This window comes from Citrus sinensis, chromosome 5 (assembly GCF_022201045.2).
Source record: "Citrus sinensis cultivar Valencia sweet orange chromosome 5, DVS_A1.0, whole genome shotgun sequence".
Classification (NCBI taxonomy): domain Eukaryota; kingdom Viridiplantae; phylum Streptophyta; class Magnoliopsida; order Sapindales; family Rutaceae; genus Citrus; species Citrus sinensis.
Window position 1 is genome coordinate 28,506,487 of NC_068560.1, and position 27,776 is coordinate 28,534,262.

The following is a 27,776-nucleotide window of genomic DNA, read 5'->3' on the forward strand; positions in this document are numbered from 1 at the left end:
AATAATCAATTTAAACAAAAGCAGAAAAGATGTCGTGGACCAGTTTCACTGGATAAGATTTCATTATTAACGTTGGTGCAATACAGTGTTCTGTACAGATGCCAATATTTATAATTCTTCATTGCTATGGATGAATCATTATCTAGAGGATCTATAGGAAATAGTTGATACAGATGCCATTGCCCTTGGATCTTTGGGATTAAGTAAAGAGCAAAGACTTCCAAGGACTTTAATCTTTGGCAACCGGTCGTGTGTTGTTCCAAAGCCATTGACGAGCAAAGCCATCCAGCAATGGTGAAACCTGCCAGACACCACATTAAAAATCATAATCTCTAAACTAGGACCCAGAATTAACCAAAACAAAAGAAAAAAAGATGCAGGACTGAGATAACACATGAATGGGACCATCAAGTTAAAATCCTCCATATTCAACCTTGGATTTGTATGGATGCTCTAAAAACTGTTCATACCAAAATAAATTTCACTCAAGGACTAAGACGTGGCAATGGGAATATAACAAACATGGATAGGCGAATAGCAGACTGATCAATGTCTCCTGAATTATCATGTTCCCAAGTACTAGGCGAATAGCAGATTGATCAACGTCTCCTAAATTATCATATTCCCAAGTACTTTTAAGACTTTATATAATCTGAACAGGTTTTAGTACCTGTTTAGTAAAGCTTATATAATGATCATCATAAGCTCTTATCAAAAATTTTCTTTCTTTTTTTAAGTAAAGCTTTTGAAAATTAAATAAACTATTTTACCTCTACCGACCAAATCTCAAATTTTGAATTTGTGAGGGTAGAGATTGGAAAACATTTTTAAATGTTAAAATGTCTAAAATATCCTTTACTTATTTGACAATTTTATTTCATTCTTTTTATAATATAATTTTAAAAAACTCGTCTTTTAAAGTAATTTTATAATTTTTAATAAACACTCTTTGACAACCAAACAACTAAAATTTTTTGGGTAAAAGCTTTACTTATAAAAGTTTTGCCAAAGAAAGTTCTACTTAAATAAGCTCTATTTAAAAAATTATACCAAACGTAGCTGAGACATGCATGCATGAACATCAAAAGTTGCCCTCTATAAATGTCATCTAGACTTGCTTACCTTCTCCCAAACTTGTGAATGGTAATTATTGAGCCAATCAATCTCAGCAGCAGACAGCAAAGATAGGTCAACCAATTTTGTCTGCAAGTAAAAATCATTAAAAAAATAATTAACAGAATTTAAAAATTCTGAATATAAATTATAAATGCGGTTCAAAAGGGAACTGTTGAAAGAAACTAACCAATTTAACAGTAAGCAATCTGATTCTCATGGCATACCTGAATGGGAACAAATGTGAGTTTCTCAAATCCCAAATATGAAACTCCCCCAAATCGATTTGGTGTGCCAACTTCTTTGACATAGAGGAGATTCTGCAAGATGAAGAGAAACTAAATTACAACAGTACTTGTGAATGCAAGAACAATAAGTGAAGAAGGATCAATGAGTGAAGAAAGATGTTACGTATAACACATTTAGCATAAATGTCAGTTATCTTAATAAGCACGAAAAAGCATCAATCCATCAACGAACAATTCAATAAACATCAGGAAATAATTCCTGTAATTGGACATCAAAAGTTTGTCCTTCAAGTTTGACAGTAATTGACTAATTGTTTAACCTGAATAATTGAAAACATAGCTGTATGAATGTTATACCTCAATCCGAATGCCAAAGGCATGGTCTTCATAATAGCCAGGTTCATTACTAACAATCATGCCTTCCACTAGGGGAGTCATATTCCCATATCTAAAGCTAATACTTTGGGGGCCCTCGTGAACATTCAGTGCCGCTCCTACACCATGGCCAGTCCCTAATACATGGAAGGAGAAATGAAAAATGAAACAGCACCACCTTTAAATCAAGTCCTGAACTTGTGACTGAAAAGATTTCCAAAGACAAATTAAGACAACAAAAAGGCAGAACGAGTACCGTGTCGATAATCAAGTCCAATCTTCCAAAGGGAAGAACGAGCAAAAGCATCCAACACAAAACCAGGAGTACTTTGAGGGAAAATTGCTTGGTCAAGAGCTATATGACCCTGTAATTACATACTATAAGCTGAGAATATACCAAATAGCCAAATTCTTCAACATAAAAATTGTGGTCTACAGAAGTAGAACATTAAAGAAAAGTGCTACACAAACTAGAGACAATTTATCTGGAAAATTTGGTGTGAGATTAGAAAGCCTCTTCACTTAATCAGATAAAGAGAGATCAAGAAAGACCCAGCACCTGTAGAACTCGGGTGAAGCATTCCTTTTCTCGAGCCGTAGGTTCACCAAAGTGTACAGTCCTAGTTATGTCAGTGGTTCCATCAACATATTGAGCTCCACTGTCTAATAGAAATAGTTTTTTGGAATCTACAACACTACATTTCCCAGGTTCTGGTTTGTAGTGAATGATGGCACCATTTGCACCTGAGCCTGAAAGACCGTACTACTTATGAGCCATTATATCGGGAAACATATTGTAAGAACATTGGTTGCAATAAGTTTCCATTTGCACTGTAGTAGATAAATCTTCCAAGTATATGGGTATTAAACTCAAAAATTTGGAAGTCAGCAGTTCTATTTTATTTTTTCATTTTATAAGAAACTTAAAACTTTTCTCATCTTTTAAAAATATACACTGATTACCAAAAACTAACTTCCATGTTGCAGAAGAAATGAATGAGAAGACCAAGATAACTTCTTTCTATGGTGCAGAGAGCAAAGAATCTACATAAATCAGGTTCAAATGGAAATAAATAAGCTAAAAGATAGGTAATCAAGATTTCAGAAGTCGATATACCGCTTATGGTATCAAAGCTGGTATCTAGAAAACCAGACTGCTTTGACCGGAATTCAAGAAGTTTATCTGCAACATCTACTTCTGTTAGTTTTGCACCATTATGAATTTCTTCTTCCAGCCAGACCCAAAATTGTGCTAAAGCAGCAGCATCCCTGCAAAAAGAACATCATGATAAATATATTTCTTAAAAAAATATTTAGTTGATATGCTTTCTCACGCTGATAGAAGATTTCTTGCAACAAAAATATTAAGTTGCCTCCTCAAGAAGAGAGTGCACGACTGTTTATGGATCCAGAGTTTCTATCCTGTTCTTGTTCAGAAGACACTCTTCATGACCCTTTCCCAAATAATGTTCCAAGATATTTTTGCCAAAAAATCCACAAAAAAATAACATCATCAAATTGAATTCTTATCAGTTTTCACACATTACTCTTTCTTCATTGACGAGTAAGTCCATTTTGACTCTTGCATTTTAGGGCAGGCCATTACATAGGAACCCTAAAAGATGTCCAGAAGAAGCATATTGATGATAACTTCAGTACCTTCTGTTGGAAGAATCAATACCTTAAATGAGAGTTTAGCATTCCTTCTAGCTCAGCAGAATTTTTCACTGCCTTCGAGAAGGCAATAGGGGATGTCCTGAAAACCCCAGCAGGTCCTCCACACTGACCAGTGGTGTCAGTATGCATCTTGGTCTTACTTTTTTTATTATTATTACTTGTGAGATACTTCTCAATGGCAATCTCATAGGTGTTCATAATAGCAGCATTAACAGAGGAAGGGTCCAGCCAAAGTTGAGCTCCTTGAGCTGCCAAACTGAAAATGAAGAAAAGGTCATTTATTAGCTTATGACATTTATCAAATGAGTTTACATGACTACATAACAAGCACAAAATATTTGGCATGTTAGATGAAAATGCTGCCCACTGTAAGCAACAGTTCTCACACCACTACACAGATTGTAGTTCATCTTGTTCTAACAGCCACATGGTTTGAGGCGTCTTAAAACTGTAACAAACAGATGTCTAAGCCAACCATTGAAGTACCAGTGTGGAATTTTTTGCACAATATGATGTCATAATGGGGGGCAAAAAAAAAAAAAAAAAAAGATAGAAAGCAAAACTTCTTCACATTACCATACAAATTGATACCAATTCTGCATGGCATGCTCTCATAGCAAGAATATCAAACCCACCAAACTTACCTTTTTATTTCAGAAAGGATGGAATTGTATGGCCTCAACTCCACACCAGCATTCTTCAAGTGATCCATCACATCTGGAGTAACTTTAGAATCATCCACAAATAATTTTACTCTATCAATTTCCACGATTAAGTACGCATACATAACAGGCGAGTGTGGAACATCACTTCCTCTCTGCAAAAGAAATTTGGAGAATCATTCTTGTTGGCATATAAAGATAAAACATGACATTACTGAATAAATAGGTTTAACACAAAATTTTCCTCCTAAATCTGTACTACCAGAGAAGCTTTAACTAGTTTTCAATGATGCAACAAAGGCAGTGCATTATGGTAAAGTGATTCTAAAAAGCCAGTTAAAATTGACAGAGCAGGTCCAAGGGAGTAGATTAGAATATTACCAAATTCAGCAGCCAGGCAATTTCATCAAGCATAGATATCACAATTGCAGATGAACCCGCATCAACAAGATCCGACCTCAAGGAAGATAGTTTTGATGCCACATCAAGCCCGGCATATTTCAGGGCATGTACTCTAATTGGTTTATTTGGAGGCTTCGGCCTTGATTCCATCCATATAACATCCACAAGATTTAGATCATACAAGTATACTAACTCATGATTCTTCTTAGCTATAGCCTCCTTTAATTCCTCTGCAGCATCAGAAGAGAAAAGAAACTGCACCCTTCACATTTTCAAAGAAAAAGTGGCATCAGGAACATGCAAGAGCCTAAAATAGAACAGAAAAATTACGTGCTCCACCCAATTTAGGAAGTTGAGGAATTGCTCACGGGATCAATGCCAACTCTGCCTCCTGGTGCCAAAACATCATTTAACCATTCAAAAGTTGTAGGGACTCCATGATTGCCACTCCGCATGAGAATCCAGCTAGAGCTCAACTGCTTCTCAGCCTAACGATCACAAACGGAGATAATTAGCTGCTACATCTCAGACTCGATTTTTCAAATGCATAAAATCCTGGCGTTATAACACAAACCAAAACTATTTGACTACGTAGTAGAAGATGCAAATTCTAGCACAGCAAGAAGATTCGAGTTTTGATCACAAACCTGAAGAAAATAACGACCATCTGTCCAAAGAGCTGCTTTATCTTTTGTAACAACAGCAGTGCCAGCACTGCCCGTAAATCCAGATATATACGCCCTCCTCATATAACATTCCGCAATGAATTCACTCTGAACATCCAAAAGGAAAGCTAATATTTAAATAGAGGAAAATAAAAATGTCAATATTTACATTACCAAGAAGAATGAGCCAACAAGACCAAACAAGCAGCAAACCTTAAAAGAATGGCTGATCTTCCTTCTAAAACTCATACAATGGCCAGAGGAAACAAATTACAAAAAATGAAATTGATCCAACAACCAACAATAAAGCTAAATTTTTTGAAAGCAATTGCAGAAAACTGCCATTAACACTAAAATTAAATCGAGAAGCACATAAATTCTGGTTCAAAAACTAACCATTTAAACCAAAGCTCAGATTTTTCATAACAATTATGAGACAGAACCATAAACACGTAAACATGAACCAAAAAATTAAAAATAACAAAGCCAATGAAACAGTCCAAAGTTTCAAACTTTCATATCATTTGAAAAACACAAAGCAAACCAACTAGTATGTTTATCTAGAATTACCATAGACAAATCAAAAACAGCAAAAAGATCCAAAATTTAAACCTGATGAGCATCCTGAGAAGGTATGATATACGCGTCAATATTAACACCCGGCCTCGAAAACAGCTCCCGAAGAGCACGGAGCTTCTCGTCCGGAGCATCCTGGGTCCGGTTCCTGTTGAACTCCGAAGATGGCTTGGCGGTGATGGAAGTGCAATTTCTGATAAAAAGATGGGGCCTTGTGTAATTTTTAGAAAATGAGAGGCGGGTTTGGGAATTATGGAAAATAGGAGGAAGAGAAAGAGAGGACAGGATGCGGAAACGAAGGTAAGATGATCTGGTGAGGCATGGTGAGAGAGAGAGAGGGCGCATTGCTTGTGATGGTAGTGAGTACATGCTAGCAATTCTCTTGAGAGAGCGAGAGAGAGAGAGAGAAAGACGGAGGTGATGAAGATAAGGTTTGAGTTTGTAAGAAACTAAAAATGGAAGGTACTTCAGTTTGCTTCGTTTCAGTTTAGGGCTGAAAACGGTGTCGTTCTTCTAGAAAAATCGTAAAACATTTTGGTTATAGAAATATTAAGGAAATATTAATATTCAAAAAGGATAAAAGGAATTTCTTTTTAGAAGATAAAAGGATATCTGATAATGAGAAATTGAGAATATGTACTTTATAATTGAGTTAGTGAAACAACGTCACTCATAATTTATATTATATGTAAAATAATCTACCCCACTTTACAAATGTAAAGTTCATTTTTAAACTTTATAAAAATAAATTTTTGGAAAAAAGATTAAATATAAATTAGGAAAGTTTAAGACCTATTTAATAAAGTTTTATATTTAAAACGATGCCGTTTTGCTTCTTCAAAAGTATAAAGCAACGGTCACTTTCCACTTTCCACTTTCTACTGAGCAATTTCCAATCCCCATTAGATCTTTTCACTTCAGCTTCCAGCCAATAAGGAAAAACTGAAAAATCATCAAGAACGGAACATGGCGATCATAACTGACGAGCCAGAGCAAGAACCACAACAACAAAATCAGCGGCATCAAGAGGAGCAACCAAAGCAAAAACAAATTTCACAAACAAAAGAACCCAAACAACACACAAACCCATTTTTATTTTGGTGCTATTTAGTTCTTTTTGTTTCACTTATAACTCTTCTCTTCATTTCATTCACTCCTCAAGACAACAATCCCAGGTCTTGGTTTCTCAGCTTAGACAGTGCTCTTCGCCATCACTACTCTAACGGCCGCATTATCAAAGTCCAAACGAGCCCTAAACGATCCCCCATCGAGCTTTTCACTTTCCAAAAAGGTGTCGATTCGACTGAGAGTGTGTTTATCATTCATGGCTTGGGTTTAAGTTCGTTTGCATTTCGTGAAATGATCAATTCTCTGAGGTCTAAAAAGGTTAATGTTATAGCCGTTGATTTGCCCGGAAATGGGTTTTCTGATAGATCAACGATGGAGTTTGAAGAGAGATCAGATGGGGCCTTTCAGAGGTTTAAGGATGTTTATGGGTTGATTCAAGAAAAGGGTTTTTTTTGGGCGTTTGATCAGATTGTTGAGACTGGGCAAATTCCTTACGAGGAGATAATGAAAGCTAGGGTTTTGGAGAGGAAGAGTGTTAAAATTATTGAATTGGGAAGTAATGAGGTTGGTAGGGTTTTAGGGCAAGTTATAGATACTTTTAATTTAGCTCCTGTGCATTTAGTTTTACATGATTCAGCTTTGTCAATGAGTGCTAATTGGGTTGCTGAAAATCCTGGTTTAGTAAAAAGTCTAACACTTCTAGATACTGGAATTAAGCCTGCTTTGCCTCTTTTTGCATTGAATTTGCTGTTGATTAGGGATTTTGTTTTAGGATCTTCGTTTGGATATCAGTGGTTGATTAGGTTTTGTTGTATGAAGAAGGTTGGCAGTTTTGATGTTGAGGGTAATAGAGTGCTTTTGAAGGGAAGAGATCGGTGTAGAGCTGTTTCAGAAATGGGGAGGAAGCTGAATAACAGCTTTGATATGGCAGAATGGGGCAGTTCGGAGGGGATAAAAGGAATACCGATGCAAATACTTTGGTCTAGTGTTTGGTCTAAGGAATGGAGTGAGGAAGGAAGTCAAGTTGCGGATGCACTTCCGCAGGCGAAATTTGTGGGACATTCAGGAGGACGTTGGCCTCAGGTGAGGGTTTATTTTGTCCTAGATTTTTTGCTCATTTACTTTGTATAATTATTTATGTGTAGAAATTTCTAACTATGGATTCTTTTGGATGGATTTGATTTTATACCGTGATCATTGATAAACAGATTCTGAACATGGTACATTTAATTTGTTTTTATGAATGAGGATTGATGTTAGGTCTTAAAACGGCTTGACTGAACTGCCTCCTGAACAAATGTTCTTTTGCATATGTGTATTAGCTAGAGAATGTATTACTAGTAAATGCGACAAATTTCTGTTGCACTCTTGGGTGGTAAATGGACCTATGGGAGATCATTTGAACCAACTTTGGTGCCTGTAGAAGTGAGGTGATCAGTATGCTTGGAGTTGACTAACAAGTAAAAACAACTTGAGTCAGATAAATTCTGAAGGATTAGACAAAAGAAAAGCATTTAAATTTAGATGAATATGATTATATTTTCTCATATGATCTTTTGTTTCGTGCCTTGCTTGCCAGATTTTATTTGCACTTTTCACTCATATCCCTGCATGAGTGAGTTGATTCATAAATAACCTGAGTTCTCATCCAAAGAATGCTATCTTTACTGAAAACTAGATCAGAAAATCTACCAATTGATGCATGTCTTGTCTATTTTCAAAAGGGGTACTCATAGTCTTTAGGTTTTCCTTGAAAGTGTTATCATTGAAGTCCACTCAAGTCAATCATTCTTAGATTCTACTGCTTAGATTAGTTGCTTAAATTATTTTGAATGAAATAGAGAAGCATGTACTCAGCAGTATGCGGTCAAAGGCATACGTTGCTTCATATGATGGTAAAAAATGTTTGAACACCACTTGAAATATTCCACATTCTTTTCCAATAATTTGGCAGATTATTATCAAATCACTCCGAAGACTTGCTCTCTTTTATTGTCACTTCAATATTTCATGCATCTTTTGAGTTTAGAAATTAACTAAGCTCCTATTACCACTGATTTCAGGTAGACTCTGCTGATGAACTAGCTAAGCACATTGCTGATTTTGTTTCTTCTTTACCAAAAACTGTTAGACAAGTCGAGGAAGAGCCCATACCCGAGCATATACAGAAGATGTTTGATGAAGCTAGTAGCAGTGGCCATAATCACGACCATCATCATAGTCACAGTGGCCATGACAACCATGAAGGTCATGCTCATGCGGCAGGCTATATGGATGCTTACGGGCTTGGCCATACATGGGGTCAATGATCTGTTTTCATCTCTTCTATACTAGTTAACTGTCAAATGGAGCTCAGGCATTACACTACCGACAATAGGAAAAGCTTTTTCTGTTCCTGGAACAAGTTTTTAATCTTATTCTTTTGTAGTTTTTATTCCTTCTGGATAGGTTTTTGTTTGTTATTACATTGAAACTGAACAACCCTCTTGTCTGTGTGAATTAATATATGATTATTTCTAAGCTTGAGTGAGGAAAAGGAAATTGCTCCAATAGTCGTGTGGGTGATTGCATACATCAGAATTTTAAGGTTGCATTTATACAGAAATTCTTTTTTAGGTATAATTAAATATTAATTTCACATTTGTAACATACAATTTATAGCATAATGAATCTTTATCTTTAATTTATTTTTCTCCTACCGAATTAGAATTCTTTCTTATCTAAATTAATCAAAAGTAACATTTAAATGATCTTTTTATGCGTGACAAAAAAATCTGGAAGCATTATGTCAACGTGGTTCAACATTAAAAAATTTATATATAAAATAAGTGATAGTCAACGGCCCACCAAAGGATAAAAGCACCACAAGCACCAGACATTGTCCAGCTAAAAATGGGCTGCTGCGGCGAACAAAACGACGCCGAAGAAGAGCTCCAAAACCATCTCCTGTCGTCCTCCTCATCCTCAGCCTCAAGCTTCACCGACCCATCAACCGTAATCTCTCCAATGAACTCCCACTTCAGCGCCCTCGCCTGCCCCGATACGCTGCGTTTAATCCTGTCAAATCTCAGCGTCACGGACCTCGCACGCGCCAGCTGCGTCTGCAGAGCGTGGAGCTCCGTCGCGTCGGATAACAACATGATCGTCCTCGCATTCATGGCTCCATGGAAGCTTAAAGAAGTTGTGGGAATGCCCTTGAATGGATCATTCTGGAGAGATAATGGGATTGGAAAGTTCGCCATTTCGCATCGTTTAGCGCGTGGAGATACGGTCGCTAGCCTCGCCGTTAAGTACTCCGTTCAGGTAGATGAATTTTTTTTTTTACTTTTTTTTAAATTTTTAAGGTAAAATTTTCCGATTGAAATACGGTGGGAGGTTAATAATAAAAAAAAAAGATTGAAAATTTATTGGAAATGCGGGTCGAATTGTGAAATTTGTTGGAAAATTGTCTTCGAGCTTGACTGAATTTCTGCTATCGAAGAGTTGTTTGATAAAATATTTCACCTTTTATTGCTGCTTGTATGATTGATGATGCAAATATGTTTGCTACAATGACTGAAGATTATAATAGAATTAGATGATTCAATTATGAAGTGTGATTGAAACTGAAAAGCAAGCTCAAAAGAAGTGCTGTGGAAGGTTGTTCAGGTTGGTTCATTAGCTATATTGGTTTCATGAGCAAGTGCTTTCTTAGTAAAAGGTAGAGGTTGTTCCTTTTCAATGTGAAAGAGAAAATATAAATGAAAACAAAAGGCACAGACATTCATCTTTTAATGATTTAGCTATAGAAGCTGAATTTCTTCTTGACGGATTTTACTCCATTACATTAGTGTGCAAAAGTTAGAATATTGTACTGCATAGAAATGGTCCGTGACTCGTTTAGATTCTTACAGAAATTTCATTCCGTCTTTCTGACTGTTTGAATTCAAACTTTATACAAAGATATCTTTTGTTTCATTGTTATAGTACTAGTGAAGTGGCTTTTTATTTTCTTTGTGATGGACTCGAAAGCAAGGGCATTAACATTTCATCTACATTACTTCTTCTGTCTGCAGGTTATGGACATTAAACGGTTAAATAATATGATGAGTGATCATGGCATATATTCGAGGGAGAGGTTATTGATCCCTATAAGCAGTCCAGAACTTCTTATAGATGGAACATGCTACATAGAGTTTGACACCTATGCGAAAAGGGAAGCAGCAGTGCTGTATCTGCAAGGTGCACCTGAGAAAAAGCCTAGTTGTTTGCTGAACAGGGTGACCTCTGTTCATGGCAGGAGAAGGATAATCAACTCCTTGAGGAGAAGCATGCAAGTTGACGATGAAACTGCTCAATATTACTTGTCTATTTCCAATGGTAACCCGCGGGCTGCTCTCTCTGAATTCTCCGCTGACCTTGAATGGGAAAGGCAGGGTGCCTTGGCTTGAAGGGAATTGACAAAAGTACTACTTGGAATTCAATTCCTTAATTTATTGTCTTCCCAAGGGAGCTTATATTTGAATTCAATTATAAGCTAGACCATGTCTACAACCGATGTTGGTTCAACATTGTGGTCAATTGTTCACTCTCAGCTTCCTCCTCAGTATTTTCATTGTTGTCTTAAGATAAATTGTAATTATTTTCTAGGTTAATGTGATACACTTTAGCTCCCTGGTTTTTGTGTCTTATGATCACAAATTTCACAATATTCACAATTGACTTTCTATTACCTTAGCTGCTAATGAAATTAATAATCCAGGCAAGCATTTCACATGAACAACATAGATAAGGAATCAAATAATTTAAGTTGCAAACTTGCAGTGACTCAAAAAGGGCAGTAGCATCTGTCATGTGCTTTACGGACAAATTAGACTTCTAATTTGTGACGTGGAATATTTAGTTGTGCCAGAGAAAACTTTACGACAACCAAATTTACTCTCCACCTCTTTGTGATGGCTTACATGGTGTTGGACGTACGTTGAAGGGTCTGATGATGAAGCATCTTTTGACAATGCTTTTATCTTTCTCTCCTACTGTTCTTTGAGATGGCTCTGCGCAGTTGCAGTCATAATCCTACTGAAGAAGTTAAAGAGCATGAGCCACACGACGGTGTTCCAAATTGAAGAAATTATATGTCCTACCTCTTCATCTATGGGAAAAAGCAGAGGAAGGAGATCAATTTTCGGCAAAACATAAGCATGCAAGCACAGCAGCATGAATTTTGAAATTATAGCATATACATACATGTATTACCTTAGAATCTGGGGTGATTGGCAGAGAAGGCGATATTATTGTCCATGTAATTGAGAAGTTTACCGATAATTCTATTTGCTTATCAGTGCCTCTTTTTGATAATTTTATTTTCTTTTTCTTTGTGCCATAATTCTATTTCGTCGTACAAAAAACCTTCAAGAGTAAAGAAAGAAGAAAAATTTATGTGGATCTGGGTACCATCTCGGCATACTAAAACGGTGGGCTCGACAATCGTGGAAGATCTATTGAATAAAGAATACGAAAATTTACAAAACCCACCACAAAAGCTCACCAAATCCATGAAATGACAAATTCTGATTGGTGAAGCGCACCACTTTTAAAAAGAGAGGTGTTTCCTCCCTATAGAGAGAAAAGCTTGGTTAGTGGACAAATCATTTCCTACTTTAATAATAGTCAATTGTTGGGATCCAGCTATGGTGCCACAGTTGTATGGTACCACAGCTGGATCCAACCATTGGATCTAACTCTGATGACAACTGTAGGCTAGATTCAATGGTTGGATTCATCTGTGGTACCATACAACAGTGGTACCACAGATTTGTCCCAATTGTTGACGGGGATTGGGGAAGACTTCCTTATAACTTCTCCATTAGTCAATAGCTAACGGGGAAGACTTCCTCATCATAACTTCTCCAACAAACAAGTTATCTTCATTGCGCTTCAAAGTTGGAGCATAGGTGCTAATCCATCTCTCAAACTCCGGCCCTCGTTTTCTCCAACGTCACTCCAAGATCAATCATCCACATAGTTGTTACAGGTGCATGTCAGCCTCTTTTTCGTTATTTTATTTCCCTCTCAAGTTCTTTATAATTATTATGTTTCGTGCATGACATATTTGTACGTTGAAACAAAGTGAAAAATTAAGCATTTCGTAGGTTAGATGAGTTGGTGGTTGAGAAAATTCAAGAAATCATCATCAGATCGAAAGGAAGAAGAGACAGTGTGTACTACAACACTGTAGAACGGCCAAATTTTTCTAGAGAAGTTGATTGCCTCTTTTGATGGCAAACGCAACCCAATCCGTAGCTTCTCCAGTGAAGATCTGAAGACAGCAATAAACAATTATAGCATGAGGAATATTACAATTGACGAAATTGAAGGCTATCTATTGTACATGGGTTTTCTCCGGGACCAATCTTGGTTATGAAGTACCGCAAATCCGTCCGTTATGCATCCGAACGCTGCTTCAATAACATAGTATTTGCATCACAAATGAATCACAAAAGCATCTTGAAGTTGATTGGATGTTGTCTCGAGGCAGAAATGCCTGCCCTTGTTTATGAACCTGCGGGTTATTGTACTCTTGCCGATCGTCTTTACGGTCCACTGCAGACCCATTTGGAGCCTCTACTACTGACACATAGGCTAAAGGTAGCAATGGAGACAGCTAATGCTGTTGCATATCTACGCTTTGGATTTCCTCAGCCTGTAGTGTTTCGAAACATCGAGCCTTGGAATATATTATTCCAGGAAGAATATGCAGCCAAATTGTTTGATTTTTCACTATCCAAGTCAATTCCAGAAGGTAAAACCCACATAAAAGCTAGTACTGCAATTGGATCACTAGAATTTGCTGCTCCAGAGTACCTTACTACAGGTTATTACAATGAAAAGACCGATGTTTATAGCTTTGGTAAGTTACTGCTCGTGCTTTTAACCGGAAGAACCATAGGTCACCTTTCTCGTCTTGCAACTGGTGGTAGTAATTTTTTCATAACGGACCGTGTGGAGAAATTTATCAGAAGTAATGGATACATGAATATTGATCCTGTAATCGTTGGGGGTGGATCTTGTTTTCGGAAAGAAGAGAAATTGCAAGCTTATGTAGAGCTTACCTTTAAATGTCTCTCTCATTCAGCTGAAAATAGGCCAACAATGATTGATGTGGCCAAAAAACTCAGGCAAATGTATCGCACTTCTGTCTAATTTTATAAAGTAAAAATATGCTTACAAAATTGGGGATATACAGTTCATGTGGCACTTTGTTGATTCTCAGTATAGTACGTGTACATGTCTGTAATCTATGTAAGTTCAACGTTGTGGTCAACTGCTCACTGTATCATCTTCCTTCTCTGTATTTTCGTTGTTGTCTTACGATGAAGTGTAATTATTCTTGAGGTTAATTTCATACAATTTGGCTACTGGGATTATGTGTTTCATTGATCCACAATATTCAAGATTAGCCTTCATTTCGGCTGTTAATTCAATTAAGAAAGCGGCTACGAGATGTTTACAGGAATTTATACTGGAATGTACCTGAAGAGAACTACATGACTTTCACAAGAACCTCACAGATGATAATGCAAATCATTCATGTTTAGTTACCCAAATGTGAAAAATTAAGCTTACATGTCAAGAGTAAAATCTAGTAGTAACTTGAAAGGGGCACAAGTGGCTTTTGGTACAAAATAAACTTCAGATTTGTGATGCGGAAAATTTAGTTGTGACAGAGGACAAAAATGTTCTGACACTAAATTTGGTCACATCTGAAAGCATTAAATTTTTATGTATACCTTTGAGATGGCTTAGATAGAGTTGGACATTGAAGTTGACGATGAAATATTATTTGCCAATCCTTTTAGTTCCTTTTACTGCTGTCCCTTAAGGTAACTCTGAGCAGTTGCAGTCGCAACCTTGTTGAAGAAGTTCCAAGTGCATGAGCCAAACGACGGTGCTCCAAATTGAAGCAATTGACAAGTCCCACCTCTTCATCTTCAGGAAGAACAAAGGAAATGGATCACTTTTAGAAAAATACAAGCATGCAAGAATAGCAGCTTTTATGTTCAAATTTAGAGCATACGCATGTAATACCTTGGCATCTGGGACGACTACAGGGGAGGCTGATATATATTTTCCCCCGCAATTATGAAGTTTACTCATGAGGTTTGGCAAGGTTGCAGCAAGTCCTGGGATGAAGCTGAGTACCCAAATTAACTTATTTTCTATCAAGTCAAGAAGTTGATTTTGCAAACTGAGATGATAAACACTGTCTTCAAAGGAAAGGCCAAAGAAGTACCTTATATCCAAAAAAAAAAAAAACAAATGAGAACTAACAAGCTTGAGAGAATAATTATAAAAAGCTTGCAGAAATGGCAAGGGAAAATTTTCTCAATACAAAAGACTGAGAATAGGCACATCCATTAAGCCAAAGTCAGTAATCCTTTCCTTTGTAACTTCAATTAGCTTGCCTTTAAATGAATCTTTGATTTTCATAGAACTTCAAGTCTATAGATTAACAAGAGGGTTGAGGACAAACCTTTAAAATAAAACCACTGGTTGATTAATACCAAGGCGGATCCAACAAAGTATATCTTCAAGGTAAGAACTATGCAACACCAATTACTTCATTATTAATATCCATAACAGAACAATGAATTGCTCATAAATATCAAGTAATTAATTCATATATCAAAAGCTTACAGTGCATTTCCACCCTGCAAAAGTTTAAGGAAGAAAAAAACTAAAAAGAAGAAGTTTAGCAAGAAACCAAAAATTATTTTTTAAAAAAAACACTAGATGAATCATTACTTAGGACCATAAATAAACAACATGCCCCCTGTAAGTAGCAGAAAAAAAGTTCATTTTCATAAAAGAAAGAGAGATCAAACCTAAAATAGAACAACCAGAGGTAGAACATGGCAAATCAGTCAGGAAAAAAAAACTTAATAAACAAAATGGAAAAAACTGAAAAGTAAAAGCAGGTTCACAGGCGCAGCAGATAGAAAGTAAAGAAGGGGAAGAATTCAAGAAGGAACTTACAGCCAAAAACTGAAGATCGTTTCCTCAGCCATTCTCAAAAGCCTTGGCTATGAGTTCACCAATCTCTCTGTCACGATTTGCTGCTGCTGTTCCAAACTTCATTGGAAAAGGAAAAAGAAAAAGAAAAAGGTCAAAATAAATAAAAAATTGACAGGATAAAACTAATGCAAGAGTGAAAAGAACGAACGTGAACCTCAGCAATGTCTTCAAATGTGGTGATGGTTTGTGCTCTTCTTTTTATGCTTGCCACAACTGCATCAACTGCCATTCTAGTCCCTTGTCTTGTGTCCTGGACTTCCTTTCTTCCCCCGGAATTCAGCCAATGATGACTTCTTCTACCACACAGGATTTTTACGAGTTCCTTTTGATATTTGGTGACTGCAAACAGAAACTTGAGATGAGCATCCATTCATTCCATGCACATCTGCGCGCGGGAGATTCAACAAAAGTATCTCAAGGAAATCCAAAAGATATTTTAGTTTACCATCAATAAATCTTTTACTCTCTTCGGCGGCCTCAGCGACATAGTGTCTGCTCCAAGTACGGCAAAACTGTCACAGAATTAATTTAATGAAACTAATTAATTAATTGACTTTTCTCATTCAATAAGCCCTAACGACTAGTTAATATAAAAAAAAAGGAAAAAAAAAAACTCACCGGCTGGATACTGATCTCAGCCAACCTAGAATTAGCATTTAAAAAAAAAAAGAGAGAGAGAGAAGTGAAAAAAAAAATGATGTGATTTAATGAAAGTAAAAAGGAAAGGATTACCTGACTCTGTCTCTGGAGGAGGCGAGGCTACAGACAAGCCGCAACATGGTTACTCAACCGAAGAATCAGTCAATACACACAGCCCGTTTGGAGTTTGGTTGATTTTGTGGATTGGGATATTATCGCCGCAAAGGATAGCGTTAGTCGTAGAGTACGAATTACGTGATCTTCGTAGGTGGGCTTTGGATTCCTTTTCTGTCTCGTGCACTTCGAATATACACGTCAGTTGGAAAGTACAAAGTATGTGATCTTCTTTGTTGGAGGACTTGTACTCCTTTTCACTCACGTGCTCTTCGAATTAGATTTGGACAGGGGTTTTGGTACGTGACAGAAAATGGAATGAAAAGCCAACGAGTAAGACGCTGCATGTGTACAGAAGTCACGCCATGTTTACAGATGTGTGACAGGTTGACGGGTAGTTGTCCGGTTTAAGGAAAACTAACAGCTGTTGTACTATGCGGTTAAGTTCAACTGCTGACCTTTGTTGACTAGCACAGAGACATTATTGTCTTTGGGGCACGTTTGTAGACAGCATAGTACAAGTATTATTCACATTAACTTAATACATAACATATATTTGGTTTTGAAATCAATTGACAATATAATGCATTAACTCGAGTCATGATTATGCCGCATCGTATTACAAGAACAAAACAAAAAAAATTAAAATTGAGAAATTTCTGCAACATTTTCACGCCAAAGTTCTTCAAGGTGAACTTCGTATACCCAATCAAAAAAATAGAAAGTCAAAGAACACACATTTTTTATATACCATGCATACATTTTTTATAGTAAGCTTGTTCTCATTAGACATGTGCTTTCATCCATGTCACTTCATTTCTTTCATTTCCTTCGGCCGCCTGCTACGGTCATTCAAATCCTTGAGAGGTTATTTATCAGATTCTTATGGAGTGATACGGATTCTCGACAATGCATTCATTGGTGCATATGGCCATCTGTCTGTTTTCCAGTGGCGGAGGGTGGTCTTGGAGTTCATTCATTCTCTAATTTGGCTGATGCTTTTGAGATGAAGTTGTAGTGGCGGTTTCGGGACCAACACTCGCTTTGGGCTACTTTCATGAAATCTAAATATTCTACAGCTGAGCATCCAAGTATGTTTCAATTTTGCTATCCTGCCTCTCCTCTGTGGAGAAGATTATACTTTATTTGTCGTGTTGCTGAGCCTCACATCCGTTGGCTGATTAGATCTGGTGATAGTAGTTTCTGGTATGATTGCTAGCTTGATTCTATACCTCTTTTCCATTTTAATCATTCAGCAGCTTTTATGGCCCCAATATATATTTATTTTTTGGTGTGGTGTGGAATGGGACATGGGAAAGCTTTTATCAGTACTGCTATCTTCAGTTGTTGAATAAATTTTGTTAGTGCTTATTTCTAATGCTGGACCATATATACTTCGTTGGACCTTATCTAGGGATGAGAATTTTTCACTAAGGAATAGCTAGGAATTTGTACGTGAGTCTCATAACTAGAATGAGGTTTTTTCTTTAAATTGGCAACAACATATTCCTTCACGGGTCTCTTTTTCTTATGGCGCTTATTGCATGGTTTCTTGGCCACAGATGATGCTTTATGCTTGAAGGGTTTTCACATGGTTTCTCAGTGTCTTTCTAATCGGGATGTTGAGACTATCAGACACTTATTTTTCGATTGTCTAGTGCTTCAATAGATTTGGCGGTGGTTTTACTCGATGATTGGTCGTTCGTATCTCTCTTTTTTGTCTCCCCATGCTTTGCTTAGTTACTGGCGAGGGTATTACCATTCTTCAAAACATATTCGAGTCATTCTCCCATGCTTCATTCTATGGCATATTTAAAAGGCTCGAAACACTCTCAGGTACGATTCTATTGCCTTTAATGTGGATGCCGTTATTTATAGAGTGCTCATGGATATTAAGCTAGTCAATGACGCGTTTGGTTTCAAGTCATCTCAGTTTAAAGGTATTTTGGATACTCAGATTGGGGAGGGATTGCAGATTATCACGCCTCCCTATAGACCACCTCGATTGGTTTCTTAGATGAAACTGTCGCCGGGGTGGTGAAATTGAGCATGGATGGTTGTTCTAAGGGAAACCCAGGTATAGCTACTACTAGTGGTGTTTTATGAGATCATTAGGGCGTGGTATTAGCTAGCTTTGGTTCCTTTTTAGGGCACCAGTCTATTCTTTTTGCTGAATTGATGGCTCTGTTAGAGGGTTTGGATCTTGCTGTGCAGCTTGGTTTTTCTGATCTTGAGGTGGAATACGACTCAGCCACTGTGGTTTTTTGGGCTATTCAAGTGGATTTGTGCGGTGGGATTTTGCTTACCTCCTTGGTCGTGTTCGGGCATTGGTTTCTAACCCATCTATTATTATCAGGCATGTTTTTCGAGAAGTTACATTTGCTGCTGACTTTATGGCCAACTAGGAGTGTACTCATCAGACTTGTCAGCGATTTTTCAATCCTGGTGACCTTCCAACTGGTTTATCGGGCATTCTTCATTTGAGTACTCTCCAAATTCCATATATTCTGAATTAGTCACCTTGATTGGATTGGTTTTATATTGATTACTAAATCATTTGTTTCTATTGGGAGGTTTTGGTTTATGTCCCCATCCTTATATTCTTTCATTAATTGATTTATTTATAGGTAGGGGTTTGGCCTAACCCCCCACCATCTTGGTGTATTTTAATTAATATATATATATACACCATGCATAAAAATTCAAGAAACTATTTTATATGTAATTGTGAATTAGATTTCTCTCATCAACTATCACAATTTAAATATCGAACTAAAAAATTTCACAATTGAAATATAAAGTAATTTTGATATTGACATGTCTCTATAAATAATTCTATCAAAGAATATCCGATATTTTAACCCAAAAAAAAAGGGATTGACTATAAATTAACTCTAGTTGGTTACTAAACAAGTTAATTCTTTTTAAATAGTAAACAAGTTGAATTTGATTTTAGAAACTTTTTGATTACTAAATAAAAAATAATTTTGATTCTAAAATATTCATATATTTTATTGTAAAAATTGATAAGTTTTAAGAGGCATTTAACCACGTCAATTTTATTCCATTGAAGGGCATGATGGCTTTTTAACTCTAGTTGAAAAGTTAATGGGTTGGGCGTGTGGTTTTACATAAAGAAAAGAGTGGTGCCTATTGATATTTCTCAAAATATTTGGTGTAGATTGAAATAAACCCTTCCAAATGTTAAATATCAATTGCCACAATTAATTTGTATTTTGGCTATCGATTTGAATTCAATGTGAATTTTTTATGCAATCTAAACTCAATTCAAATTACATTTTTTTGCAACCCAACTAACCCAAAACTTGATCAGGTTGATCCGAACGTGAATCTTTCCACCTTTTGCAACTCGTATTTTTCTTGTATTGAAAATGAAGGGACTCGTGTTATGTCAGTGATGTAGCATCGTTTTACAAAAGAATACTCCATAGCGAAATTGATATACCGGAAGGATAAAAGATGTAAGGTGATCGATAGGTAGGGGTATTTTTAATACTCTGTTGATTAATGAGAATACCATAATAAAGAAATAAGCTAAATCTGTGTTGATTCTAAAAATACCTGCAAATTTAGGGGGTTAGGACTCATTGATTCTACAGAATATGAAGAATTAACTAAACTCAAAAATTTGCGCAGAGTTTTGACAACTGAATATATTATTCAATTCAAATCTAGAGTTTATTCTAAGAAATAATCAATGACATAAAATTTAAGACCTGCTTGTAAACTCACAAAATACATTTATTTATAATAACTATTGTTTATTCGAATCTAACTAGAAAATCAGTTTGGAGTGAAAAGTGTTACGACCAGGCACAAGTGTGCAGAGATGTTCTTTCCTGAGCAGATATGTGCTCTCCTCGGCTAAAAACGACCCCTCGTCGAAATTCATTTTGTGGGAAGCAATCATATGGTCGTTCTAGTGCTTCACTGGGCCAAAGGGTATACAACAAGAGATGTTGAACGTGTTGGTTCAAATTCTTGGTCAACGGTAGTTGTCAGGACGTGGGTTACTTTCAGAAAGTTCGGGCACGAAACCCACTCAACAGTGATTATGCCCTCGTTCACCCATGATGGTGCGCAGTAATAATTGTGGAAAAGAGAAGTCGAATATTCCGATTTGGGTATAAAAGCTACAGGGAACGAAGGTAAAGGGGCTAGACAAATTTTCTTGGATTCCATATAATATCTCTTTCCGATTATTTTCTCTGTCTCGATTCTTTATATTTTTCTCTTATCTTTTTAAGAATTAAATCTTCTAGTTTAAAAAACGATATACTGTTAAGCCATAAGTCTGTGTTCCAAGTTTTTCCAAAAGAAGCTTTATTACAGACTTGAGCGTCAGAGGGTTCTCACCGGAAAAACATCTTATAGCCTTTAACAGGGTGTTGTGGGTGCAGGTGAACGGGTCTAGCCTGGACCTGGTTGAGATAACCTGCTCAAGTGGAAGCAGTTGCAGAGTTGTATTATTCACCAAACGTTAATATAGTGATTAGAATGCTTAGAGATTGCTTAGCAATTCAACCACTGCCCAAGATCACAATCAAGACAGGAACAAGATGCTTTAAACCCAACTAAGTAGCCTTGAAAGTTAGTGACACTTTAATATGAAAACCAACTATCATCAAAACACAAAACTAATCTGAAATATAAAAAAGCAATCACACGTAACATAGAAAGATTTATGTGGTTCAATCGTGTAAGAATGCACAATCTGTATCCACGTGAAAAGCCACTAGAATGAGATTTATTAATGATTCTTCTGAAGATTACAGAGCAACAATAAACTGAATTACAAGGAACAATATGACATTTATCCTCTCTCAATCTATCTAGAAAGCTCTCCTGAAATTCACGCACAACCTACTATGTTGATCAACTTACATATAAGCTAACATAAAATCCAAATTTCACATCTTACCGCAACGTGGATAATAGCTTTACAACTAACTTGATGCTCTTCTCACATGCCGGATCATAGGACCACTTAAGCTTCAGACATAATGCCTTTTTCCTTTGTCGTTATGAATTTTAAGTGGGCCACATGTTTGGCACGTAACTCCCTAAGCTAAATATACATTGTTAAACGTTGCCATTTAACTAACCCAGGTTTTGAATTCATCATTTTAGTCAGCAGTTACAAACTAAAGTGTTGACACGATCGCCTGGTCGTTCTATAGCTCTACTAGATTTCATCATCAACAAACATATTTTAGTAAGACTTATACCTAAATTAAGAATACAATTCAAATAAGCAATATCTAAATAATAAAATTCTAAATAGGAAACTAAATTAAACTAAAATGAAAATTAATTAAACTATTACTAAATATTATAAATTTCAAATTATTCTTCAATTTCTTACCCTACATCAATTGGATATACATTTTCTCTTTTTATTATCCTCAAGTTTCCAAGACCGATCATGCAATTTCGATCTTGAAAACTAAGAGGCTTATGTTAGGTTCGGTTATTTTGTATGAACCAACAACCCACGTTAGGAAAATGGGTACTTTTAAGAGGAATAAAACTGTTTGCCTCTTAAGGGGTATTAAAACAAACAATGGCATCAGGAAAAAGGGGCAACATAGTGTAAAAAAGAGAGGAAGAAGGTCAACTTCTTCTTAACTTTTTCTACGATAATGTAAGAGCTCTATGCATGATATTATTTTGTGTGATTTTACCAATCAACAAGAAAATGACAATAATATGCCCCATTTCTAGAATATATCTCATCGTCTTTTTTTATTGGTGCAGTAGAAAAGGAGAGCTACTTCTTTACGTCTTCTTTGCTGGGTGATGTGAATATTATATCCAAAGAAAATGAAGATAGTCTCTTCCTTGGAGGTTGCAAAATTTGAAATTAGGTTTCTGAAAGAAGTGAAGGAAGCAGTTGAGAATTTAAAGCGTTTAGCTACGCTGCCGGTTGAGATTTTAGCTAAATCAAAAGAAAATGGAGATAATCGCGCTCCATCCAGAGAAAATGAAGGTAGTCTCGCTGCATCCAAAATAAAAATAAAAATGAAGATAGTCTTGCTACTTTTAAAGAAAATGAAGATAGTCTCTTCTTTGGAATTGACATACGACTGGTCGAGAATTTAGCTACACGACCTTTTATCCATGACGTCAAATTTTTTCCTTTACTTTTCTTTTCATTTCCTTGTTTCTCTAAAATTTATATCAATTTTTTTATGTGGTCATTGTGTCTTGAATTGTAATGTTTTGTAGCATACTTCCTTCCTTGCTGAAATGAACCTGTTTGAGTTGAGAAATTTTTTTAAAGAGAAAGGGGTTACACAGTTGATTAGTTGGTTGGCTTTTCAAAACATTTTGACTTCTACAAACCTCGAAACGCAAACTATATTCCTAAAAGTATGCATAATTAACTTTTTCTATTTTTTTTATTATTGTTATCATTGTTTTTTTTTTTTTGGAATAAAACCTTCTTGTAGAATCTGGCCCAACAAGTTAAAAGTGATTGGCATCGATTTCCTTAGAGTGTGAAGTTGGCACTTAAATTTTGGCTTGATGATTTTATTCTTCATATAGGTATTTATTTTATAATCATTGATAATTTCTTGCTTTTTCCTTTAATGACTCTTTGATTTCTTTTGTGCATGTTTCTAGAGAGTAAAATTTAAAGAGATTTCATCCAGAAATAATTGATCAAGCCAATCGTATACTAATTCAGGTAGTTCAGGATACTTCATACAAATTCTTATTACTTATGAAACCAAAAAAACTAATTAAAAACTTGTAGAAAATATCCTTTTTTGTGGTAGTTGAAATTGTGAAAACATGCAAAGCCCTAAAATTTAGGTATGATGGGTTTTAGTTTTATTTGTAATAGTTGTCTTGAATTCTCATTCAAGTCATAGTCCGTAGAGTTGTTTTTACATATTGAATGAGAGAATTACTAAAGCTTACCAGACATTATTGTTTTGTACCCATGGTAAATTGACGTTGTTGTTTTGGTTATGTGAGATCTTGAAGATGATCATGTAGATGGCAATTGTAGATCTTGGTTTAATTATTTGAGTTTATGAAAATTGCTTTTAAGATCCTTCAATTACTTCCTTCAGTTACGATGTGAATATTTTTCTTCATTGTGATGATACTTTTAGACTTGTTTCGTCAAATCATCAATGGGGATTATTACAATTTTGAATTTTTATTGTTTGCAATAGCACTTTTATTTGTTTGTGATAACACTTTTATTTGTTTGTTAGATCAAGAATGGGGATTGACACAAATTTGTTGGCCCAAATTTCTACTGATTGTAACACCAAACAAATCAACAAAAATCCATATTATATATTGTCATATTATATGCAATATGTCCAACTATAAAACATTGAAGAACCATAACAACATAACACAAATAAATGAACAATAATCTTGGCTCATTGGCTCAACCCAACATAACAAACACCCAAAAATTATTTTAACACTTAATTAACTAAAAATATGTAAAACATCTTCTCTCTCTCTCTCTCTCTCTTTCTTTCTTTCTTTTTTAAATCCAAAACAACCCTAACAACTTTCTTAATCATCAATAATCAGCTAAGAAATGACTCAAGATTAAAAAAATCCCATCAGTTTTAGATCAATGTAATTTGTTAGCTCAATTTTTGATTATTTTATTCAATGCACAATAAAATGAGAGTGTTAATAGTGTGTTTACCAATTGGTAATCGAAATAGGTTAATATTCCTATTGATGTGTTTAGTTTTTCTTGGAATCAGAATGGACTATTATAAGTTCCTTAGCTTTTTCAATGTTGAATTCTCATTTTAAATGGAAAATAGTATTTCTTCCAGACTTGTACCCCAAATATTTTGATAAATTTCTCAGTCATATTACTCTAATGATCAAAATGAGAAATTAAAAAAAATTAAACACACCCTTACACATATATATGTTATTAATGTTCCAAGAAAACTTTTAAGATTATAGGTATACGTCCACTAAATATGTGTGTTTAATAATAGTGTACGTCCTTTATACTTTATGCACAAATCTAAAAAAAAATACTACATTAAGTAAAAAGCACTACATTGAGTCTATATTTTTATTTTTTTGATTATCTTTACTTAGTTAAAACGATGCATCCTTTGTTAGAAATTATCATATTATTAAACCAGGATTACTATTATATATTAAATTCATCAATATTTAATGTGTTCCAGCATATATGTAATATACTTGTATACTAAGATTGTATGAAATCTATTAATTTAAAGAAATATTAATTAATTAATATTAATCTATTAATTTATGTACAATTCAATGAACGTATTTTTAAATATTTAAATATTTATTATACTTTACTAATGTAAGGATGATATATATAACTTTTGAAGCATGTTACGCACAACAAAACACTCAAAATAGTTTATTATTGCAACATATTATGTGATAATAGTTTCTCTCATAATTATGAACTCTTGACAAAACATGTTATTCTCATCAAATGCAGCAATTCCTATATTTAAATTAGCATATCTATTAAGAGCTGACTCGACATGGGGTATTTATAAATCTTTCATCATTTCCTCAGCTTGTTTCGATGTTAAATTCTCATTTTAAATGATAAATGATATTTCTTCCAAACTTGTACCCTCAAATTTTTTAATAAATTTTTTAGTCGTATTACTCTAACGATCAAAACAAGAAATTAAAAAAAAATAAAACACACACTTACACATATATATTCTATTAGAGTTCCAAGAAAAATTTTCAGATAATAATTATACGTCCACTAAATGTGTACGTTTAATAATGGTGTATGTCCTTTATAACTTTATGAACATATTAGTTAGTGTTACACTTACACATATAAACTAAATTAAATAAATTTATAAAGAACACTTGCTATTTTTTTGTCGTTTTCGAATGTCGTTATAGTTCTTAATGACCGAGTCTCCAATAAACAGAGCATCGACATAGTGCTCATTAGCTTGCGCAACCTCATTAACATACTCTTTGTAGGTAACGTCATATCATTAATAGAAGATGCCAGAACTACAATTAGAACATCTACTTCATTGGTAAAATGAGAGATGACAAATTCTTTTAGATGAGTTAAGATGAAACCTTAAATCTGAGTTACATATCACAACTAATTTTAATTATGTAATACAATTGATTTTCCACTAGGATCTATCACTATCCTTAAAAATCTTGTAGTACAATTTCTTTAATTTTGAACAAACATCTTTACTAAACTAATGACCTAGTAAATACTTAAATATGAAAATAATATGTTTTAGTCTAAATACAATCCAAGAAAATGCATCTTTATCTAATTGCACATCACTTTTTGTAGAAAAGGAGATGACCAGTATTAATGGCAAAGACTTAGCAATGACTTTTTCATTTACTTTAATAACCTCTCGTTCAAATCCACTACTTTAGTATTCAATCACTTTAGGATCCTACATATAATTTCAAGCTAGATTTGAGTTGGAGATAAGTATTCACTAATTAAAACTAAAAAATTTAGACGTTTTAGATTTCTATTTATGATTGCAATGCATTATTCAATGGTACTTAAATCACTACTGATAGTATAATGTGAACTATAATAAGAATAAAATCCCAATAAGAATTTGGAAAAAGTCATTTCAAAAATTCAAAAAAAAATTGAGACAGCACAAACGCAATTTAGAAGTTTTACACTTCCATTCATGATTGGAACGTACAATTCAATAGTACTTAAATCACTATTAATAGTAGAATGCAAACGGTAATAAGAATAAAATATTAATGAGAATTTGGAAAAAATCATTTCAAAAATTCAAAGAAAGTGAGACAAGACAAACATAACATGAGAAATTTCTCATGAAGTTCACAAATTCAACATGATGTATTTCTTGAAACATTCATGTGGTGGATAACTAAAATAGAAGAAGCTACAAAAATAAAGACACAAATAAGTATAAAAAAAATAGTAACCAAAGACACTAATATTAGAAAATTTAAATGCAATTACAACTAAAATTTGAGTAATATATGTGAAGATTGTAAAAATATACTAATACGAGCTTAAGATTTATGTACATTTCTGCCAAACTCTTATAAGCAAGGTGTGGCATACATTAAATTGTTAAGATAATTAATAAAACATGGAATCTTTATTATAAGAGTAGTTGATTATATTCTTTTTCTCTATGAAATTGCGTTTTGGTACAATAGGCTACCGCGTTAAATACAAGTGTGACGGTGCCATCTCAAGCAAGATATGGCAAACATTAAATTGTTAGAATGATTAAAAAACACAAGTGTAGTTTATTGCATTCTTTTTTGTGCAAAATTATATTTTGGTCCAGCATGTGCCTATCGCATCAAACATTGATGTGATGGGGACTTATCGGATCAAAATGCAGAAGCAATGCTTTGGTTCAATAGGCCATTGCAAGTGAATATGACAAACATCAAACTCTTAAGATGATCAATAAAACACATGATGTTTATTTTAAGAGTGTTGATTTTGTTATTTTTCTTTATGAAAATGTGTTTTGGCATCATAGGTACACCAAGGCACTATTAATTACTTTGGTGCAATAGACACACCGAAATTCCCTAGCGCACAAAGATAGTCATTGACCTGAGACGAAGAGAAGCATCTATCTATTTTATTTAGTTATTCACTTAAACCAATGATTCGTTATTGAAACATATGGCAACAACCATTTCATCTGGCATGCTATTTTTGATTTTCCAAAAGATTTACATATTTATCTTTTATTAATGGAAATTTTTTGATGTAGTTAGTAATAGCTTTGGTGGTTCGCTATTTAAGAATTCTTATTTAAGTAGTTCATACCATCTATACATATTGTTTTTATCTAAGATTTCAATTGTCAACCAAAATCCACAACGCCCATAACACAAAACAAATTAATAAAAATCCACATTGTGTATTGCCATATTATATGCGATAGGTGCAGCTATAGCAAATTGAAGAACTATAACAACATAACACAAACAAATCAACAAAAATCTTGGTCCATTGCCTCAAACCAACGCAACAAACACCAAAAAAATTGTTTTTAATACTTAATCAATTAAAAATAAAGGTCATTTCACCTAGCACTTAATGTACCATTTGTGTTTATTTTCATTTTATGTAAAACATCATGTCCTTTTCTTATCCAAAA

At 34.7% G+C, this 27,776-nt stretch overlaps 5 protein-coding genes and 1 long non-coding RNA gene across 11 annotated transcripts; 3 read left to right on the top strand and 3 right to left on the bottom strand.

Moving 5' to 3' along the window:
- Positions 1 to 30: 30 nt before the first annotated feature.
- Positions 31 to 6,190, bottom strand: LOC102618596 (aminopeptidase P2). The gene is made up of 13 exons (XM_006471956.4): positions 5,755 to 6,190; positions 5,125 to 5,250; positions 4,846 to 4,965; positions 4,457 to 4,732; positions 4,058 to 4,230; positions 3,418 to 3,669; positions 2,854 to 3,005; positions 2,296 to 2,486; positions 1,993 to 2,101; positions 1,719 to 1,873; positions 1,341 to 1,433; positions 1,123 to 1,203; positions 31 to 301 (listed from the first exon to the last, which is right to left on the bottom strand). The coding sequence occupies exons 1-13, from the start codon at positions 6,085 to 6,087 to the stop codon at positions 230 to 232; spliced, it is 2,133 nt and encodes a 710-aa protein (XP_006472019.2). The 5' UTR covers positions 6,088 to 6,190; the 3' UTR covers positions 31 to 229.
- A 404-nt stretch (positions 6,191 to 6,594) lies between these two features.
- On the top strand, positions 6,595 to 9,338 carry LOC102620249 (protein AUXIN RESPONSE 4). The gene is made up of 2 exons (XM_006471961.4): positions 6,595 to 7,869; positions 8,850 to 9,338. Exons 1-2 carry the CDS (start codon positions 6,685 to 6,687, stop codon positions 9,093 to 9,095), a joined length of 1,431 nt encoding a protein of 476 aa, XP_006472024.2. The 5' UTR covers positions 6,595 to 6,684; the 3' UTR covers positions 9,096 to 9,338.
- A 301-nt stretch (positions 9,339 to 9,639) lies between these two features.
- On the top strand, positions 9,640 to 11,440 carry LOC102620797 (F-box protein At1g55000). The gene is made up of 2 exons (XM_006471962.4): positions 9,640 to 10,089; positions 10,842 to 11,440. The coding sequence occupies exons 1-2, from the start codon at positions 9,679 to 9,681 to the stop codon at positions 11,214 to 11,216; spliced, it is 786 nt and encodes a 261-aa protein (XP_006472025.2). The 5' UTR covers positions 9,640 to 9,678; the 3' UTR covers positions 11,217 to 11,440.
- Positions 11,441 to 11,534: 94 nt separating this feature from the next.
- On the bottom strand, positions 11,535 to 12,413 carry LOC102620531 (uncharacterized). The gene is made up of 2 exons (XR_370110.3): positions 12,022 to 12,413; positions 11,535 to 11,917 (listed from the first exon to the last, which is right to left on the bottom strand). It is a non-coding gene; the product is annotated as an uncharacterized LOC102620531 (long non-coding RNA).
- Positions 12,414 to 12,517: 104 nt separating this feature from the next.
- Positions 12,518 to 14,183, top strand: LOC102621087 (non-functional pseudokinase ZRK2-like). 2 transcript variants are annotated; one of them, XM_006471963.4, is made up of 2 exons: positions 12,518 to 12,799; positions 12,918 to 14,183. In XM_006471963.4, exon 2 carries the CDS (start codon positions 13,186 to 13,188, stop codon positions 13,966 to 13,968), a length of 783 nt encoding a protein of 260 aa, XP_006472026.2. In that variant the 5' UTR covers positions 12,518 to 12,799; positions 12,918 to 13,185; the 3' UTR covers positions 13,969 to 14,183. The 2 variants fall into 2 exon arrangements, with proteins under 2 accessions (XP_006472026.2, XP_006472027.2); XM_006471964.4 differs by having other exon boundaries at positions 12,923 to 14,183.
- Positions 14,184 to 14,289: 106 nt separating this feature from the next.
- Positions 14,290 to 16,889, bottom strand: LOC112497482 (uncharacterized). Of its 5 annotated transcripts, none has more exons than XR_008054762.1 (7): positions 16,459 to 16,887; positions 16,286 to 16,352; positions 15,995 to 16,179; positions 15,802 to 15,897; positions 15,299 to 15,367; positions 14,854 to 14,959; positions 14,290 to 14,754 (listed from the first exon to the last, which is right to left on the bottom strand). XR_008054762.1 is itself a non-coding variant. In XM_052441508.1 (7 exons), exons 1-5 carry the CDS (start codon positions 16,617 to 16,619, stop codon positions 15,826 to 15,828), a joined length of 396 nt encoding a protein of 131 aa, XP_052297468.1. In that variant the 5' UTR covers positions 16,620 to 16,889; the 3' UTR covers positions 14,317 to 14,754; positions 14,854 to 15,058; positions 15,802 to 15,825. The 5 variants fall into 5 exon arrangements, 2 of the variants coding, with proteins under 2 accessions (XP_052297468.1, XP_052297469.1); XR_008054760.1 differs by having other exon boundaries at positions 14,303 to 14,754; positions 14,854 to 15,058; positions 16,459 to 16,880; XR_008054761.1 differs by having other exon boundaries at positions 14,304 to 14,754; positions 14,854 to 15,058; positions 16,573 to 16,880.
- Positions 16,890 to 27,776: the final 10,887 nt, after the last annotated feature.

What these genes read in the sequence shown, in the direction of transcription:
- LOC102618596 (XM_006471956.4), bottom strand. Translation starts at nt 6,087, where the DNA reads ATGTACTCACTACCATCACAAGCAATGCGCCCTCTCTCTCTCTCACCA. An exon ending in ATCCTTTCTGAAATAAAAAG is followed by an intron (nt 3,670 to 4,057) that starts GTAAGTTTGGTG and finishes CTTCATTTTCAG; the next exon opens with TTTGGCAGCTCAAGGAGCTC. An exon ending in CCTTTGGCATTCGGATTGAG is followed by an intron (nt 1,434 to 1,718) that starts GTATAACATTCA and finishes TTCATCTTGCAG; the next exon opens with AATCTCCTCTATGTCAAAGA.
- LOC102620249 (XM_006471961.4), top strand. Translation starts at nt 6,685, where the DNA reads ATGGCGATCATAACTGACGAGCCAGAGCAAGAACCACAACAACAAAAT. An exon ending in CAGGAGGACGTTGGCCTCAG is followed by an intron (nt 7,870 to 8,849) that starts GTGAGGGTTTAT and finishes CACTGATTTCAG; the next exon opens with GTAGACTCTGCTGATGAACT.
- LOC102620797 (XM_006471962.4), top strand. Translation starts at nt 9,679, where the DNA reads ATGGGCTGCTGCGGCGAACAAAACGACGCCGAAGAAGAGCTCCAAAAC. An exon ending in CCGTTAAGTACTCCGTTCAG is followed by an intron (nt 10,090 to 10,841) that starts GTAGATGAATTT and finishes TTCTGTCTGCAG; the next exon opens with GTTATGGACATTAAACGGTT.
- LOC102621087 (XM_006471963.4), top strand. Translation starts at nt 13,186, where the DNA reads ATGAAGTACCGCAAATCCGTCCGTTATGCATCCGAACGCTGCTTCAAT.
- LOC112497482 (XM_052441508.1), bottom strand. Translation starts at nt 16,619, where the DNA reads ATGTTGCGGCTTGTCTGTAGCCTCGCCTCCTCCAGAGACAGAGTCAG. An exon ending in TCCTCCAGAGACAGAGTCAG is followed by an intron (nt 16,484 to 16,572) that starts GTAATCCTTTCC and finishes TGCTAATTCTAG; the next exon opens with GTTGGCTGAGATCAGTATCC. An exon ending in CATTTGAAGACATTGCTGAG is followed by an intron (nt 15,898 to 15,994) that starts GTTCACGTTCGT and finishes TTTCCAATGAAG; the next exon opens with TTTGGAACAGCAGCAGCAAA.